Raw genomic sequence first — 16,510 nt, 5'->3', positions numbered from 1 at the left:
GGGTCTCTGTTGCTGTTTAGATACAACATTCCTTTCAGTATTTTTTGTTTGTTTGTTTAAGTGTTCTTGACTTGAATGCCTTTGAGAGACAAAATAAAGCAGAAGGTCTTGGGATGGTTACAGAAGAAGGAACACGTAAGTATAATAAATGCAATACTTCTAATTCAACATAATGATTACACTTCCTTTTATCTTTTAACATCAAAATAGGTTTTATAAGCTCATGGATTTCTTTATTGATAGTTTCATTAAATAATCTAGTATTCAACTATTATGCTTTTTTAGTTTCCAAGAGAAACATTTAAACAAAAAAACACATGTAATTAAAAACTTTCTTATTCTGTATTCTTATTATTTTTCTTTGATCCACAGTCATCGTACGTGAGCGTGGTATGTTTGGGTTTACAGCTTTTGATGCTATTGTGTGTTGCAAATTCTGAAAGAAATCTTCTTTAATTGCATCTTTCCAGACATTCTTTAGGTTTAGTTTTATGGTCTACAGCCGGTTGCGTGTTGAGCTTGGAGAAACAATTTGATGCTTAATTAAAGAAGTGTCTTTCATATTTAAGGCATGGTTTGATTAATGACTAACCATTTACCTATTAGATCTTTAGTCCTGTAGTTTTGATCATGAATGCTTTGGAGTGCTAAATATTTTGGCTTTGCTTTTTCTGTTTCATAGTTTGTTTTTTATCATTCTCTCCAATACATTCTTTTAAAATTACTGTAAATCAGTTTACAGTATTTGCTTATTATTAAAATCACTTATTTTGAAGGATGCTGTTGGAAGATAATATATGTTCTGCATGTTTTGAAAATACTGATGATTGTATAATTCATTGTACTGTATGTTTTCAAGGTGAGAAAGTACTACAGAATGATGAATTTACTAAAGATCTGTTTAGATTTTTACAACTGCTGTGTGAAGGTCATAACAATGGTAAGTGGGATACAATACCTTTTAGTAACTTCCTGTTTTATGAAAATCCTTTTTTGGATAATGTTGTTCCCATCTAAATTGATTTTGATCTTTTTTTCTAAAAAGGGAATTAATTCAACTGTCTTCGAGTAAATGGTATCTTAAAAATTGAATGGAGGGGAATATTTTTAACAGAGTATTTTTTTTCTAACTAGAAATAGAATAGCCAGATCATAATTTATACATGTAATAAATAACAGAATAAATTATAAGATTTGTAAATACTATTGCTTTTGATTAAGAAATATTTGCATTCTGCTACATTTTAAAACATTTATTCATTCATTCATTCATTTGATTTCTATCCTGCCACTTTCCATAGACTCATGGCAGATTACATAAAACCCCCAATAAAACCAACCCCCTTAAAACATAAACCACAAGAACGTGGCATAATCCCCCTTCCATCCATATCATCAGCAAATCATCACAGGGTGGGGGGTTCACATGATGGTATTGCACTGGCCAGAGGAGGGGCCCCAGTTGCTCCTGACCCCAGCCTCAACCAAAAACCTGGTGGAGGAGCTCTATTTTACAGGCCCTGTGAAACTTAATTAGCTCCATCAGGGTCCTTAGCTCTTCCAGTAGCTCATTCCACCAGGTCAGGGCCACGACCCAAAAGGCCCTGGCCTGGGTCGGGTCCAGGCGTGCTTCTCTGGGGCCAGGGATCACAAGCAGATTAGTACCCGCAGAGCGAAGAAACCTGCAAGGGTCATAAAGAGATGAGCAGTCCCTCAGATAAGTAGGGCCCAAGCCACAGATGGCCTTAAAGGTTGATACCAAAACCTTGAATCTGATCAGGGCCACAGCCGGCAGCTGTCTCAGCACAGGCTGGATATGGGCCCTCCAAGCTGTGCTTGTGAGGACTCTAGCAGCTGTGTTTTAAACCAGCTGTAATTTCCAGGTCAAAGACAAGGGCAGGTCCATGTAGAGCGAGTTACAGAAGTTTAATCTGGAGGTGACTATTGCATGGATCACTGTAGCCAGACTGTCCGAGGGCAGGTAGGGTGCTAGTAGCTTCGCCTGGTGGAGGTGATAAAATTCCATGTGTGCTATACCTGTGACCTGGGCCTCCATTGTGAGGGAGGCATCCAGGATCACCCCCAGGTTTCTAGCTGAGGGAGCAATGTTAAACTGCAACCCAACAAGGGTGGGTAGATGTGTTTCCTGTGCAGCTGCCTTCCTACCCAGCCACAGGACCTCCATCTCAGAGAGGTCGAGTTTTGGACGACTCTGCTCTAACCATCCAGTGACCACTTCCAAACATCTGGCATCCAGGGGGAGTCAGGATAGCTGTTCATAAGGAGATAGAGCTGAGTGTCATCCGCATATTGGTGACAGCCCAGCCCATAGCTCTAATGGATTCCAGATTGCTCTGCAGACTCGTCTCCCAGCACTCCTCTAAATGGACTGCTCAGTGACTTGCCAGCTGCAACTGATGAGATTGATGAGATTTCAACATCCATCTCATCCATGCGCTCACACCTGGAACAATTGTTTAGGATAGTTCGGTCACTTCCTGCCTTGGAGGAAGGGCACCAAAACAGTAGTCAATCAGAAACCAGTTGTGTAGCATTTGCAAGCTACTTTGCAGACAAAATCTCAGCACTCCACCATGATCTCCCTCTAAACTTGGCTGCAGAAAGTGAACTAAAGACTCCTTGGCTGCCTGAAGTGAGAACACTGAGTGACTTCAGATGACTCACACTGACTGAAGTGGCAGGGTGCTAGGTTCAGCATGGATGACCACATGCCCATTTGACCCCTGCCCATTGTGGCTGTTTAAAACAACTGATGAGAGGATAGGCCCCCCCTCTCTGAGAGATAATCAACTTCTCCCTCTGAATGGAAGAATTCCTAGAGGGGCTGAAAGAGGCAGTGGTATGCCCATTGCTTAAAAAAAACACCATTTCTGGACTGCCAACTCGTCTCGTATTTACCATTTCTGGGGAAAATGGTAAAAGGGGCTGTGGCAGACCAAATATAAGTATTCTTGGGTGAAGCTACCCAGTCAGGTTTCTGCCCTGGCCATTGGGTTGAAAGAGCACTGGTTACCCTGATGGATGATCTCTGCTGTCAGCTGGACTGAGGCAGGTCAACACTGCTCATGCTATTAGACCTCACAGCAGCATTTCGTCCAACCTCAACCAGGGCCAGAGCTTTCTCTGTCCTGGATTCCACCAGGTGTAATGAATTTCCAGAAGATCAGGTCCCTACCAGAACTAGCGCAGAACTGTAAAGGTAAAGGTAAAGGTGTCCCCTGTGCAAGCACCGAGTCATGTCTGACCCTTGGGGTGATGCCCTCTAGCGTTTTCATGGCAGACTCAATACGGGGTGGTTTGCCAGTGCCTTCCCCAGTCATGACCGTTTACCCCCCAGCAAGCTGGGTACTCAGCACAGAACTGTAGGGCCTGCAAAATGGAACTGTATTGTCAGGCATTTGGTTGAGGTCAACCGAACCGACAACATCCACTGGGCCTCCAAAATCCCTCCCCATTAACTAACCAACCTATGGGATCATAGTTAATCAGATTAATATTGTTACCACCAGTTACTGGAATATTTTTGAAGCCACTATTGTTACTGTTCAATGCTGTAGCTGAATTGTATTATACTTACTATTATGTTCTTCCATGTTCTATGTAAACCGCCCCAAGCCACAAGGGAGGATGGTATATAAATGTAATAAATATAAATAAATAAATAAATAAATAAATAACATTCCCTTCATACTGATAATGCATTTCATGTTTTCAACTGTCAGTATAGACGCAAACATGAGAAGGTTTATTTTTATGTATCTTTCATTTCTTTACTCAAATTATTTTACCATTTCAGATTTTCAGAATTATCTACGCACTCAGATGGGAAACACCACAACAGTGAATATCATTATTAGCACAGTTGATTATCTCTTGCATCTTCAGGTATGACTCAGAACAATTTTTATTGTGTCTCCATTGTCAAACCTCCTGCTTTGGAAACACTGTTTATACCATAACCAATGTTTGTACCATAATGTTTGCTGCTGTTGGCAAGTTACTTCCATTGCCACAAGTCTAGTAAATGTTTGAGGAAGATTCTTTTCCTAAACATCAGTTTGTGAATTCTGAACCAACCCATGTTGGAGCCAAATTTCAGTTTGTGTAGCAGTTTGTGCCTATCCCTGGAATGGGAAAAAAAAAACAGGTAGCTTGTTTCAGTAACTTAGCACCTGACGCGTTTGTAAAGAGACAAGCATAACCTGGGCAGTGATTGGCAATAGGCACAGACTGTCTTTGGATTAGAAACTCTACCTGTATGTTCATTTAGGGAGCTAATCCTTCACTTTCTTTGGAAAATGAAACCAGTTAGCTTGTCATCTCCCCACAGCAAGAAAGTAAGACTTTTCTCTCTGTGCTCAGTGTACTAGAAATTTCCAGAGACACCACGAAACATCATATTTATGTCCACAAGGAGCACCTGTTCAGGAGCAGCTACTCCTAATTGTTACTTGACTTGGGATTTCCCAACAGGTGTATGTCTGACTCCACTCTTGTGGTAGCCATTTTGTAGTGTTATCCATTATGCTTCCTTAAAATTCTCTGTCTGCAAGTTAGATAAGGTTGGGGATTCCAATATTACTTCATGCTTTTCTGTTAAAATCATATATATTTGTGTTACTGCACGTCAGTCAAATAAACTCTAAAGCTCATTTAACTGTACAAACTGTACTTGGCATATGAGATACACGAAGGCACCCCCTTTTCTACCTTGGGCCACTGCTTGCATATTTAATTATTGAAGGGAGTGGATAAATTCATTTTAGCCATCCAGGGAGGATGGTAGTTTGGGATACAGTTTTATTGTGATTTCCAGTATAGTAGTTTTACAGCAGTTCTGTAATATGGATGAAATAATTGAATATATTATTCTTTCATGCTTATTTATAGTTTGAGAAAATCTGAGAAGTAATTCTCTGGCTAAGGCCTATTGATATTCATATTATAGAAATATATAAAAACATGCCAGCAAACTGGAAGAGGGGTCCTGGTGCATGTGCAGCCCCTTAAGTACAGGGTGGCTGCCCAGCCCCTTCCTCCCAGACCCCTTCATTAGCATGGGGGGCTGGCCAGTCACACATGACACCTCAGCCTCCCAAGCCCCCTTGACAGGCTTCCAGCAGCCGGGATGTGCGCTGGGTCCTCTTCCGGCCCCCACCCGCTGCATCTGCAATGCTTGGCCTCAGGTAAGGCATATTTGTACTTATAGAAATATTAAAGAAACATATTAGTATAACATAAAACATGCAATGCACAGTCTAAAATTTCCTACTGTTAGACTCCTTTGGGTAGTAAATTTCAGGGTACAGAAAAGCAGTTCTTCTTTTTCTAATGTGCTGACTAGAAACTCACAAAAAAGACAGAAAATTATCTAATATTATTCTTAGGAATCAATTAGTGACTTCTATTGGTACTACTCTGGAAAAGATGTGATTGATGAATCTGGACAACGTAACTTTTCTAAAGCATTGGCTGTAACCAAACAGATTTTTAATTCCCTTACTGAATATATCCAGGTAAGTAGAATTTTATCTTTATATATTGTATAGAGTATAAATGAATGCACATGAAATTTACAGCTTCTGAAGAAAACATTTCAGAGGGTCACTGTGTTGGTTTGTAGATTCGAGTCCAGGAGCACCTTAGAGACCAACCAGATTTTCAGGATTTGAGCTTTCAAGAGTCAAAGGTGTCTGGGGAATAAGCTTTTATCAGTCAGAGTTATCTGATGAAGGGAATGTTGGCTTTCAAAAGCTTATAACCTCAAAATCTTGTTGGTCTCTAAGGTACTGCTGAACTTGAATCTTGCTGAAGAGAAAAGGATGAGGTTTCCATTGTTTTTACTTTCAAAAGAATGCCATGATCACTATTAGGTGTAGAAATGCCTGTATACAGAAGGGGAATCTGCATTTGCAAACAAATTAATATGGTTCCTTATTGTTCAATATTGTTCTTCCCTTCTGTTATTTCCAGAGCTGCTAGGGACAGAAACAACCCTACTGAATTCATCTCCTTTCATTCCCCTGCTGGCCCCTTGTTGGAACATCAAGTTCCTTCTGAGCAGTGGTTCAGATCCAAGATGTATGAAGAATCTGTCCTTGAAGTCCAGACGCTAAAATGGTTTTGTAGTTAAAAAAAAAATGAAACAAAAACAAGCCACTCCCTGAGTGATCAATCAAATAGCTATAATCAATATTTACCTTATATTCAGGAAAAATTAGATAATAGTCTTCCTACTCATGTATCCCCAAACAATTTTTCCCTCTCTGCATGCCTTCCTGAGTTATTGCTTGTGCCCTTCTACTCTATCTTTTCCCATGCTTACCTCTCTCCTTCTTTTTGTCCAACATTCATTTTATTTCTTCCTTTGAATACAGATTTAATTATGTTTCTTATGGGCTAGAATACTCAAAAATATCTGAACTGTTCTTTCTGTGTGCATATCCTTAACACACATTATGTTTTTCTCTTGGAAACAGATACCTTGAGTTGAAATTTAAAGCATTTCCCCCTTAATTCTAGGGTCCCTGCATAGGAAACCAGCAGAGCCTAGCTCACAGTAGACTGTGGGATGCAGTTGTTGGCTTCCTTCATGTTTTTGCTAACATGCAAATGAAACTTTCACAGGTAAATTTCATTGCACAACTTTGAAAAATATTTATAAACATAAAATGCAGCTAAATAGACGAAAGCATAAAATTAAGATGTGCAGCATAATTTGTGATACATAGTTGTAGTAGATATGATTAGTTAAATTAGTCTGTTTAGGCATTCCATTCCTTAAACTTCATTAGAATGACATTTCTTTTAGTACTTGAAGCTTAATTTGTGTTGTAACAGCAAAAAAAGTATTATTTATATCTTTTATAATGAAGAATAAGAGCTGGTTTACTACCCAAAGGAGTCTCACAGTGGCTTATAATTGCCTATCCTTCCTCTCCCTTCAACAGACACCCTGTGAAGTAGGTGAGGCTGAGAGAGCTCTGAAAGAACAGTGACTGGCCCAAGGTCACCCCAGCTGGCTTTATGTGGATGAGCAGGGTAATCAGACTTGGTTCTCCAGATTAGAGATCCCCACTTTTAACCACTATGCCAGGCTGGCTCTCATTTAGCTTACTGCCATTTCCATGCACAATAGACATTTATAAAAAAAAAAACATTGTGAGCCATCCATCTGTACATTAACTATTCCCCAGAGAATTCTATACAACTCCATATAACCTCTGATTGCCCACATTTTCCTTGTTTCATTCTGTTCCCTTTATGTACTTTATTAATTCTTCTCCTTTCACGTGCATGTGGTATACTATGTCTTTCCCTTAAATATTGGGGAAAAGTTCAATGATAAATATATCCTCTCATAGTATATTAATAATTTTTCCACTCTCTAAAAGTTATTGTTTTATTGATATAATCATATAGAAAGGAGATATATCCATATAGATATTTTCTTTGGCAAAATGTAAATAATAATTTAATCAAAAATTCTTTGAACCATGTGGTTTGGGAAATGGTTGGTTTGAGTATTCTCTGACTCTTTTGGTTTCCAGAAAACTGGTACACTCTTTCCAGTACCCAACCCCCTTCTGTTGAAACACCAGTACTCATCTGGAGTTTTTAACTGATGTTTAAGGTCTCTAAACTGTAACTAATTCTACATGGGCCTTCCCTTGTCCTTAACCCATTCTCAGGAGGACATCTTGGAGAACCCACATCCAGCCAGTGCTGAGACAGCTATATTGGCTGCCAATAGCTTACCTGATCAAGTTCAAGGTTTTGGTGCTGCCCTTCAAGGCCATTTGAAGTCTGGGACCAATGTATTTGAGGGACCATCTGACTCTCTATGCCCTGCACATGGCATTACGCTCTGAGAATTTAAATAGATTGGAGATCCCTGGCCCACATGAAGCTCACCTGGCCTTGACCAGAACCAGAGCCTTTTCAGTCCTGACCACTACCTGATGGAATGACCTCCCAGAAGAGCTGAGGGCCCTGACGGAACTGATCCAGTTCCACAGGGTCTGCAAGATGGAGCTCTTCCACCAGATGTTTGGTTGAGTCCAGGGTGAGAAAACGTCTATAGCCCCTCCTCTGATTCTCCAGCTCCCAGATTAACTGAGGGCCCTGATAGAACTGACTCAGTTCCACAGGGCCTGTGAGATGAAGCACTTTCATCAGGTGCTTGGTTGAGCCCAGGCTGAGAAAAGATCTAAAGCCCCTCCTCTGATGCTCTAGCTTAAGACATCTGTCTTGGGCATATGGCAGATAGACAGTAGACTTCGAGTGTGTTGGGAAGGGTGGGGATGATTTTGATTGATAATATTCTTTGGTCTTTTCTTGTTGTGAGCCTCCACAAGTTGGCTGGCCAGGAGCGATAGCATACAAATTAATCAATCAATTAATTATAAAATAAATAAAAGCAGTTTCTGACCACACCTGACTGAAGATCTCTCTACTCTTCAGAACTCCCTGTTTGACTGGGTAGGGAAATACTTCTCTCACTAGAAGATATACTCCCTTTCTTTGGCCTGATGGAGGTCTCCATCTAACTACTACTGCCAACTTTTCCCAGTTCTCCTGTCTGTGTTAAACTGCTCTCAGTTCTCCTGTCTGTATCAAACTGAATTCCAAACTGACAGTACTTGACTCTTCTCAGGTAGGCCTGAAATCAGACTAAATTCTCCTCAGCATCCCATTCAGAAGTCGTTTTCTGTTCAGCTAATGCTAACCAATCAGATCTCTTGGAGTATACTGTCAAGACTGTGGTCCATTCCGCACAAGGACCAATGTTGCCAATTAGTTTCACAAAGCAATAACGCTATTTTAAATAGTGGAATCCGGCGTTCTGCATACCTTCATTTGTAGTGAAATCCAGTAGCATTTCATTCGTTCCCCACAGGTTTCTGGTTTCGCAGGAATTGCTAGAAAGGAAGTGATTTTTTCTGTGCTTGTTCCTGCCCCTGGCCGTCAATCAAACAAACAGCCAATGGGTGGTTGTCATCATGCCCCGAAAAGCCCCTTTCCCTTTAAGCACAGTTTAAAAAACAAACAAACACATGTTTCAACGAATATGCCTTGATTCTTCCTAGCTGATGTGTGAGCTGGCGAGTCATCGTCACCATGCTCCCCCGAGTGGGAAAAAAATCCCCCCCCGCACGGGCGCAATTTTTGGCCGAAAGTAAAGGGAACTGGCGAACAGGGAGCTGTGTTGTGCTTGGTAACTTAGGGGAGCTTTAAAGCACTTCTGTGGAGGGACTGTAGCCGGAGAAGCCTCACTGGGTGAATCAAGCCTCGCTGGTTCATTGCTTTCCCCACTCACTCCGAGGAAAGAAAAATGGCGATCACTTTGCCAGAAGTTCGGAGGAGAGAGCCAGGGGGAGGAACTTTGTTGCAACCGCTACATTGAAAATGCAAAGGTCTTTTTCGCAAGTGTTGCAGGTTGTTGGCAGGAGTGTAGTGATTTTCTGAGGGTGAATCCACTTTTCTGGATTCCCTGGAAATCACTACAACGAAGCGATTTTCACGTTAGTGTTGCAGGAGTGTTGCAGATTGCTCACGACGTCATGCGGAACGTAGTTTTAGTGGCGAAAACAAAATGCAAGACTAGTGCTATATTAAAGTCGTGCGGAATAGACCTGTGTTTCTCTGAAGAATTAGCAACAATCCACCAGCTGTTTGTACAGCACTTATATGCTTTTAAAATGTGCAGTCCATCACAGAAGCACTAATTAGTTTTTTCCCCAAATACCTACCTAAGTAGTTCCATGTCAAAATGCTTCCTAAAGATTGCCAGGATAAGAGCTCCACCAGAAGGCTTTTCACTACAAATGGCACCTCTACTGAAAACACTGTGACTAGGCTGAGGCAAATTTATTTGAATGGGAGAGCTCTAAGAGCAACAGTTTGAAGTAAGCACACAGGTTCATATCAGGGGACAGTCCTTTAATTATGTATAAACCAGGGCTTTAAAAGTAAGAACTTGAACCTTAATTTGACCCTGAAAATGATATGTATCCAATTAAACTTTTTAAAGTAGATATAATATAATCAAATGTACAAGTCCAGCAAGTCCAGACTCAATAGCCTAGATTTGAAACTGGGATTATTTTTGTCCCAGTGTGCATCATGTACATTTACCAACACTGAATTTAATTTGCTACACTGTTGCCTAGGCAGCCTTGGTTTTCACCATCCTGAATAATTTTGTATCATCCTCAAACTTGGCAACTACTCTACTCAGCCCTAGTATCATATCATTTATTAACAAATTAAATAGTACTTGCCTGAATAGTGATCCTTGAGGGACTCCATGGCTTACACCCCTCCATTGATTCCTATTCTTTATTTTAACCAATTTTTAATCCATAAGAGAACCCATCCTCTTATCCCATGACTGGTAAATTCACTCAGGAGTCTTTGTTGAAGTACCTTGTCAAAAATATTTTGAAAGTCCAAGTATATAATATCTAACACACCACCATTGTCTACATCAGGCTTTCTAAACCAGGATTTAGTGATGTGATATAACATTTATTGTATATCGCCAAAGGCCATTACAAAGCACAATTAAAACAATAAAGTACAAAAACAAATAAAACAATATTTCTCTATTATTGCGTACATAAAATTGTAAACATGTGCTATTGAGTTACAATAAGAAAAATGGTGTATCAAGGGGAGACTCCTGTAAAAATGCTTTGGCTCAGATCTTCCTGGTGGCCAAAGCAAAAAGTGCCACCATATATTAAATATAGGGGTTGGCATCTGATAACAAGTGACTTTGTCAAAATCAGAAATAGTTCAATAATAACTTGGCAAGGAATTTGCCCCTAGTTTCGGAGTACAGGGGACAAGCCAAAACATAGTGGGACAGGTCCTCCACGGATAACCAGGGTTTAGTGAAACTCTGAGGTTTCTTGATGGCCCTGGGAGGGTTTCCTGAATGGGTGGGAAATTAATTTTTATAAATTTGTTTATATTTGTTAAACATTTATCAGGTGTTATGAACATATATGGTCATGTTGACCTGCTCCCCTTCCCAAATATGCCCAGTGATGGGCCTGGAGGGGTGGGAATGGGAGGGTACCTGGGTAGGCATATACACAGCTATGCTTCCCTACCTTTTTCTGCAGCCATACCACTTCTGAGGTTTCTCAAAGCCTGAAAAATGTTGCAGGGGTTTCTCAATGGTAAAAAATAAAAAAGTTGAGAAAGGCTGGTCTACATGCTTGTTCATTTTCTCAGAAAAACTCAAAAAGTTTGGTGAGGCAGGACTTCCTTTATTTATTTGTCCCCTACCACTTCTCTGGGTGGTTTCCTGTTCCCAGTATATATATATTTTAATGGGGTTTTTAATGGGGTTTTAATGGGGAATTTTAATGGTTAATATATTGTATTTGTATTGAAATGTTGTGAACCGCCGCGAGCCGGTTTCCGAGAGCGGCGGTCATACAAATCAAATAAATAATAATAATAATAATTAATATTTTAATGTTGATTGTCTGTCTTCATGGTTTTAGTAACTTGCTCCTCAGAATCTCTTTTTGTATTCCTAATTATTGATTTACATTTCTTTGCCAGAGCTTGTGATCCCTCCTGTTCAATTCATCGGGGGCAGACCTTCTACTTGTTAATAGCCTCTTTACTTTTTATAGCTTCCTTGACTTGCACTGTTAACCATGCAAGCGTTCTTTTAGACTTGGCAGTGCCTTTCTTTACTCTAGAATGCATTCTATTTGTGCTTCCATTAGTGTGATTTATAAAAGCTTCCTTCCATCCTCTAGTGATCTGACTATCTTGTGTTTCTCCTTTTCATAATCTAGTCCTCAGCCATAGGCCTGGTGGAACAGCTCTGTTTTACATGCCTTGAGGTCCTGCAGGGTCTTTATCTCACTGGGGCCAGGGCTAAAAAAGCCCTGGGCCTGGCTGAGACCAGTTTAACCAATACTACTACCCCATTCACTTATTGACACCTAGTCTCTAACTATCCAGCTCATGTTGTCCAGTGTGGTGTCCATAGGTGCCATAGCAGCCAATAGTATTTTGCCTAGTGCTCCCTAATTTTCCAGAGAGTTAATTGTTCCTTTGTAATGCAGGACACTTTGTTGACTGCCCTAATTCCAATAGTATCAGCAGCCTCTAGGGGATTAAGAGGACTGGTGGTGAGCATCCAAGGCTGAGGTTCCATTCCTCCTTGTCTTTCTCCCTTTCTCTCTCCACCCTGGCCCTTCCTCCTTTCCTTTTTATTCTCTTTCTGTTATTTTTTGGGGGGGGGCAAAGTAAGGGGGGAGGTAATGTGTTTGGACTGTGTTATTACCAGTTATGTATGTGTAGGCTGAGATTTAATTTCTGATGAAGTGAGTACTAGCTCAACAAAGCGAATGTAATGCTCTATTCACATTTAAGAACCAAAAGATTCCTTTTATCTTTAGCCATAGGTTGCACTTCTTTGTATACTTACATGAGTTATTTCTGTTGAACACAGTGAGATATCTTCTCAAGAAAACATGTTTAGCATTCAACTGCAAGTTTATGTCATATTTATCTTAGATATTGTTTCTGGTTGCAAAATCATTTTCTGTTTATCTGAGGGGATGTGCTGTTAAGCCCTTTAAATTAATAGATTAAGGAAAATTATTTATCTTTAGGATATATTTGCATCGTGTGTCTTCAAATTATTGGCCATAATCCGGAACTGATCCAGAAACACTCAAATCATTGGTACCAAATAGCTTAATCACATGAAAATCTGTGCTGGATTGTGGCTATTGTCTCTGTTAAGATTTTTTTTTTAAACTTACTCTGTTTGATCTCTAGGATTCCAGTCAGATTGAACTGCTGAAGGAGCTATTGGATCTTCTGAAGGATATGGTGGTGATGCTCTTATCCCTACTTGAAGGTTGAATCTGTTTTAAATTTTCTTGTTTCCATTGGAATACTGAAAGCATTACATGTGAAATGCCTGCTTGGCCTGATGCTTATTAAGACCACTAAAATATCATATATCTATTTTTGAACCTGGCTCTCATGTGGATAGAAAACCCCAGAGAATGGAGGCAGAAACATGCATTATACACTTCTCTATAGACATCCAGGTTTTCAAAATGAAACATTTTGGTTAAAAGACTGAAACCTTTGCCACCATTTTATAGAAGAAAGGAATAGCTGTCTGTTTCTCCTTGAACCAGGTGGGCAGGAAAGGAGGTCCATGAGCTGCCACTGCCTTCCTCCATCACTGCAGCAAGCCAGGCAGATGGCCCAGCCAATGGGAGAGGAGTGGGTGCCGCTTCCACATGCCTTTCTACTGACAGTTCTAAAGATGAATGATGGGAGGAACAGGAGCCACTGTTGCTGGCTACTACCACATGAGCCAGTCAGCCAGAGGCAGAGGTGCTGCAAGTGGGGAGGGGAGGGGAAGCAGGAGCTTCTGCAGCTCCTGCCAGATAGGCATAGGTGATAGCACTGCAGGGAAGCAGGCTAGTCAGCAAGATTTCCCCCTTTACATGTCCTGCAGGTACCTCCCCACTCATGTTACTTTATGATTTATATTGTTTGAACAGGGTTACTAAACCAAAGCAAAAATGTATCTGAACAAAACCACTTATTATTTTAAATATGCATATAGAACAAATATGTTTTCAGAGCATTTATAAATAGACCCAATTAACACTTTTCTACTTACAATGCAGGTAATGTTGTAAATGGCACAATTGGAAAACAAATGGTAGACACCCTGGTCGAATCGTCTAGTAATGTCGAAATGATCTTAAAGTTCTTTGACATGTTTCTCAAGCTAAAAGATCTAACAAGCTCAGAAGCCTTCAAAGAATATGATCCAGAAAGTAAAGGCATAATCTCAAAGAAAGAATTTCAGAAAGCCATGGAAGGTCAGAAGCAATATACACAATCCGAGATTGAATTCCTGCTCTCCTGTGCAGAAGCCGATGAAAATGACATGTTTAACTATGTTGACTTTGTTGAAAGATTTCATGAGCCAGCTAAAGATATTGGATTTAATGTGGCAGTACTGTTAACAAACCTTTCGGAGCATATGCCAAATGATTCAAGACTTCAAACTTTATTAGATCCGGCGGAAAGCGTCCTTAACTATTTTGAACCTTATCTGGGGAGAATTGAGATAATGGGTGGAGCCAAGAAAATAGAAAGGGTTTATTTTGAGATCAGCGAATCTAGCAGGACACAGTGGGAGAAGCCTCAAGTGAAAGAATCAAAAAGGCAGTTTATTTTCGATGTTGTAAATGAAGGTGGAGAACAAGAGAAAATGGAGCTGTTTGTAAACTTCTGTGAGGACACAATTTTTGAAATGCAGTTGGCATCGCAGATCTCCGAATCAGACTCTGTAGATAGACCCGAGGAAGAGGAAGATGAGCCTTGTTACGTGAGGGAAGTTGGAGAAGAAGAAAAGGAAGAAAAGTCCCTTGAATCCATTTCAGCATTTGCAATGGCATGTACTGCAGTAAAGAAAAATGCTGCTGCATTTTTAAAAATGATTAGATTAAAAAACTTAAGGAAACAGTACAGAAAAGTGAAGAAGATGACAGTAAAAGAATTAGTAAAAGTTTCTTTTTCCTTTTTCTGGATGCTTTTTATAGGATTCTTTCAAATGCTCTTCACTGTAATGTGGGGCATTTTTCAGATTCTTTGGAGTACGGTATTTGGTGGTGGTCTAGTGGAAGGAGCCAAAAATATCAGGGTGACCAAAATACTAGGAGACATGCCTGATCCAACACAGTTTGGAATCCACGATGATGTCCTTGAAGCAGAGAAGGCAGAAGCTGCAGACCATAGCATTACATCTGAAATTGTGCAATTTGTAAAAAATGAAGCAGGAGAAGCAGACATATTGTCAGATATTTTTGGCCTTCATACGAAGAAAGAAAGTGGCTCAAAACATGGTCATGATGTTGGCCTAGGGGATATTGCAGATATTATTGGTTCAGAAACTCCTCCTTGTTTGGAAAGCACAACTCACAAGAAGAAAAAATCACAGGTAGATAAAATTTGTTGGAAGAAATGCAGGCAAATTTGATTGTATTATGGGAAGTGCTCTGTTGTTAAGGGGCAAAAGCAACCCCTTTAGGCTTGCAGCCAGTTCCTTATCTTACAGAATTGCATTGAATTTTAAAACTTTAAAGATGCCCCAAAATAACAAACAATAACTCTAATATATTACAAAGACAACACATTCTAATAAAATACTAGTAATATTTTGACACATATATAGCATCAGTTTCTTATATTATGTGTTACTTAATTTGGCTAATTTGCATGCATATTCTCAGTTGGAAGAGTTAGGAACACATAAATGGGGAGGGGGGGTGCAGTTTCTATCCCAAGCCAACCACTAGGTCAGAACAACAGCTTCAACATTGATCAGCAGCTATGCAGAAGGCTGTACACATGTGAGAGTGAAACAGGGCCAAACTCTCTTCCACCTAATGAACTCAACTTTTGATTGATTGTAGTTCAGCAATTGTTTCTATCCTACATATCCTAAAACATGTAAATGTAAACAAGTACTCATTGTTCTTTTTTGTAATGTTGAAGATAAGTATACCTAGAGATCAATAAAATTCATTTTGCATTCAATTCTTTTTTAGACAGCTGAAGTAGTAAAGGATGATGAATCAGAAACAAGGACAGAATCAGAGAAGGCTGAGTAAGTTGCATTTTTTATTGGTTTTACACAAATGTTACCTGGGTGAAGGAACTGCAAGAAGGTCTCAAAAACAATCTTCATGTCCTTAGCAGTCTTAAAATATCAGTTTAACCTTTTTTTAAAAAACCCTACCTGCTTTCTTTAAAGCCCTAAAGTGTTATACCTTCTTTTAAAAATTATAAATTTTATAACAATAGGATTATTAAAACTCACAACTAATAGGCATTTTCATTGTTTTGATTGTGATTGTTTATTATCAGTGTTTCCAAAGCAAGGAGAGCACAAGGTTTATATGCAAAGTTAAGTCTCTCCATATATGTTTTTAGTGTTGCTCCATATTCTTAGGGCTTAAGAAGTTCTTATGCCTGCATCATTCATTCTCATTCTGCACTTGCAAACATTCCTTCCTACCATATTTTAATGTGTTATATAGCCTTTGGAACTGCAGAGCCTAAAGCAGGGCACAGCAATGCTTAGAGAGCAGAACACTTCAAACAGCTCATTAATTCCTTTAATGCTATCTTGGCTTCTGGCAGGGAGAAAACTGGCAGTCATTGCTGGATATTTCTCACTCCCAGCCTTCTGGCTAAACTAAACTTCTAGGATGGAAGCTCTACTTATAAAGAACAGAAAAGAACTTGGTAGGCTAAGGCTTTGAATTTCAATGTGTTATTTAAATTGGACCTTTGGCACATTTGTTCCTGGAACATATATGCACTGAGATCTCAAAGACAAGAGCAAAAGTCAGGATTCCAGGTATTTCAGGTCTTATTCAGAAGAATTCAGTGTGAATAAAGTGATAGAATGGCC

At 39.7% G+C, this 16,510-nt stretch overlaps 1 protein-coding gene across 1 annotated transcript in view; it reads left to right on the top strand.

Moving 5' to 3' along the window:
• Nucleotides 1-16,510, top strand: part of RYR3 (ryanodine receptor 3) — a 367,896-nt gene that overhangs the window by 304,253 nt on the left and 47,133 nt on the right. The window contains exons 82-91 of the mRNA XM_077322945.1: nucleotides 62-135; nucleotides 373-390; nucleotides 860-940; nucleotides 3,818-3,906; nucleotides 5,409-5,537; nucleotides 6,544-6,648; nucleotides 12,117-12,182; nucleotides 12,838-12,919; nucleotides 13,710-15,031; nucleotides 15,642-15,700. Of these exons, the coding sequence (XP_077179060.1) occupies nucleotides 62-135; nucleotides 373-390; nucleotides 860-940; nucleotides 3,818-3,906; nucleotides 5,409-5,537; nucleotides 6,544-6,648; nucleotides 12,117-12,182; nucleotides 12,838-12,919; nucleotides 13,710-15,031; nucleotides 15,642-15,700 (2,025 nt within the window). The remainder of the gene's footprint in view (nucleotides 1-61; nucleotides 136-372; nucleotides 391-859; nucleotides 941-3,817; nucleotides 3,907-5,408; nucleotides 5,538-6,543; nucleotides 6,649-12,116; nucleotides 12,183-12,837; nucleotides 12,920-13,709; nucleotides 15,032-15,641; nucleotides 15,701-16,510) is intronic.

This window comes from Paroedura picta, chromosome 2, assembly GCF_049243985.1.
Source record: "Paroedura picta isolate Pp20150507F chromosome 2, Ppicta_v3.0, whole genome shotgun sequence".
Taxonomy (NCBI): Eukaryota; Metazoa; Chordata; class Lepidosauria; order Squamata; family Gekkonidae; genus Paroedura; species Paroedura picta.
The sequence above is the reverse complement of the archived record's forward strand: the minus strand, read 5'-3'. Positions and strand labels throughout refer to the sequence as shown.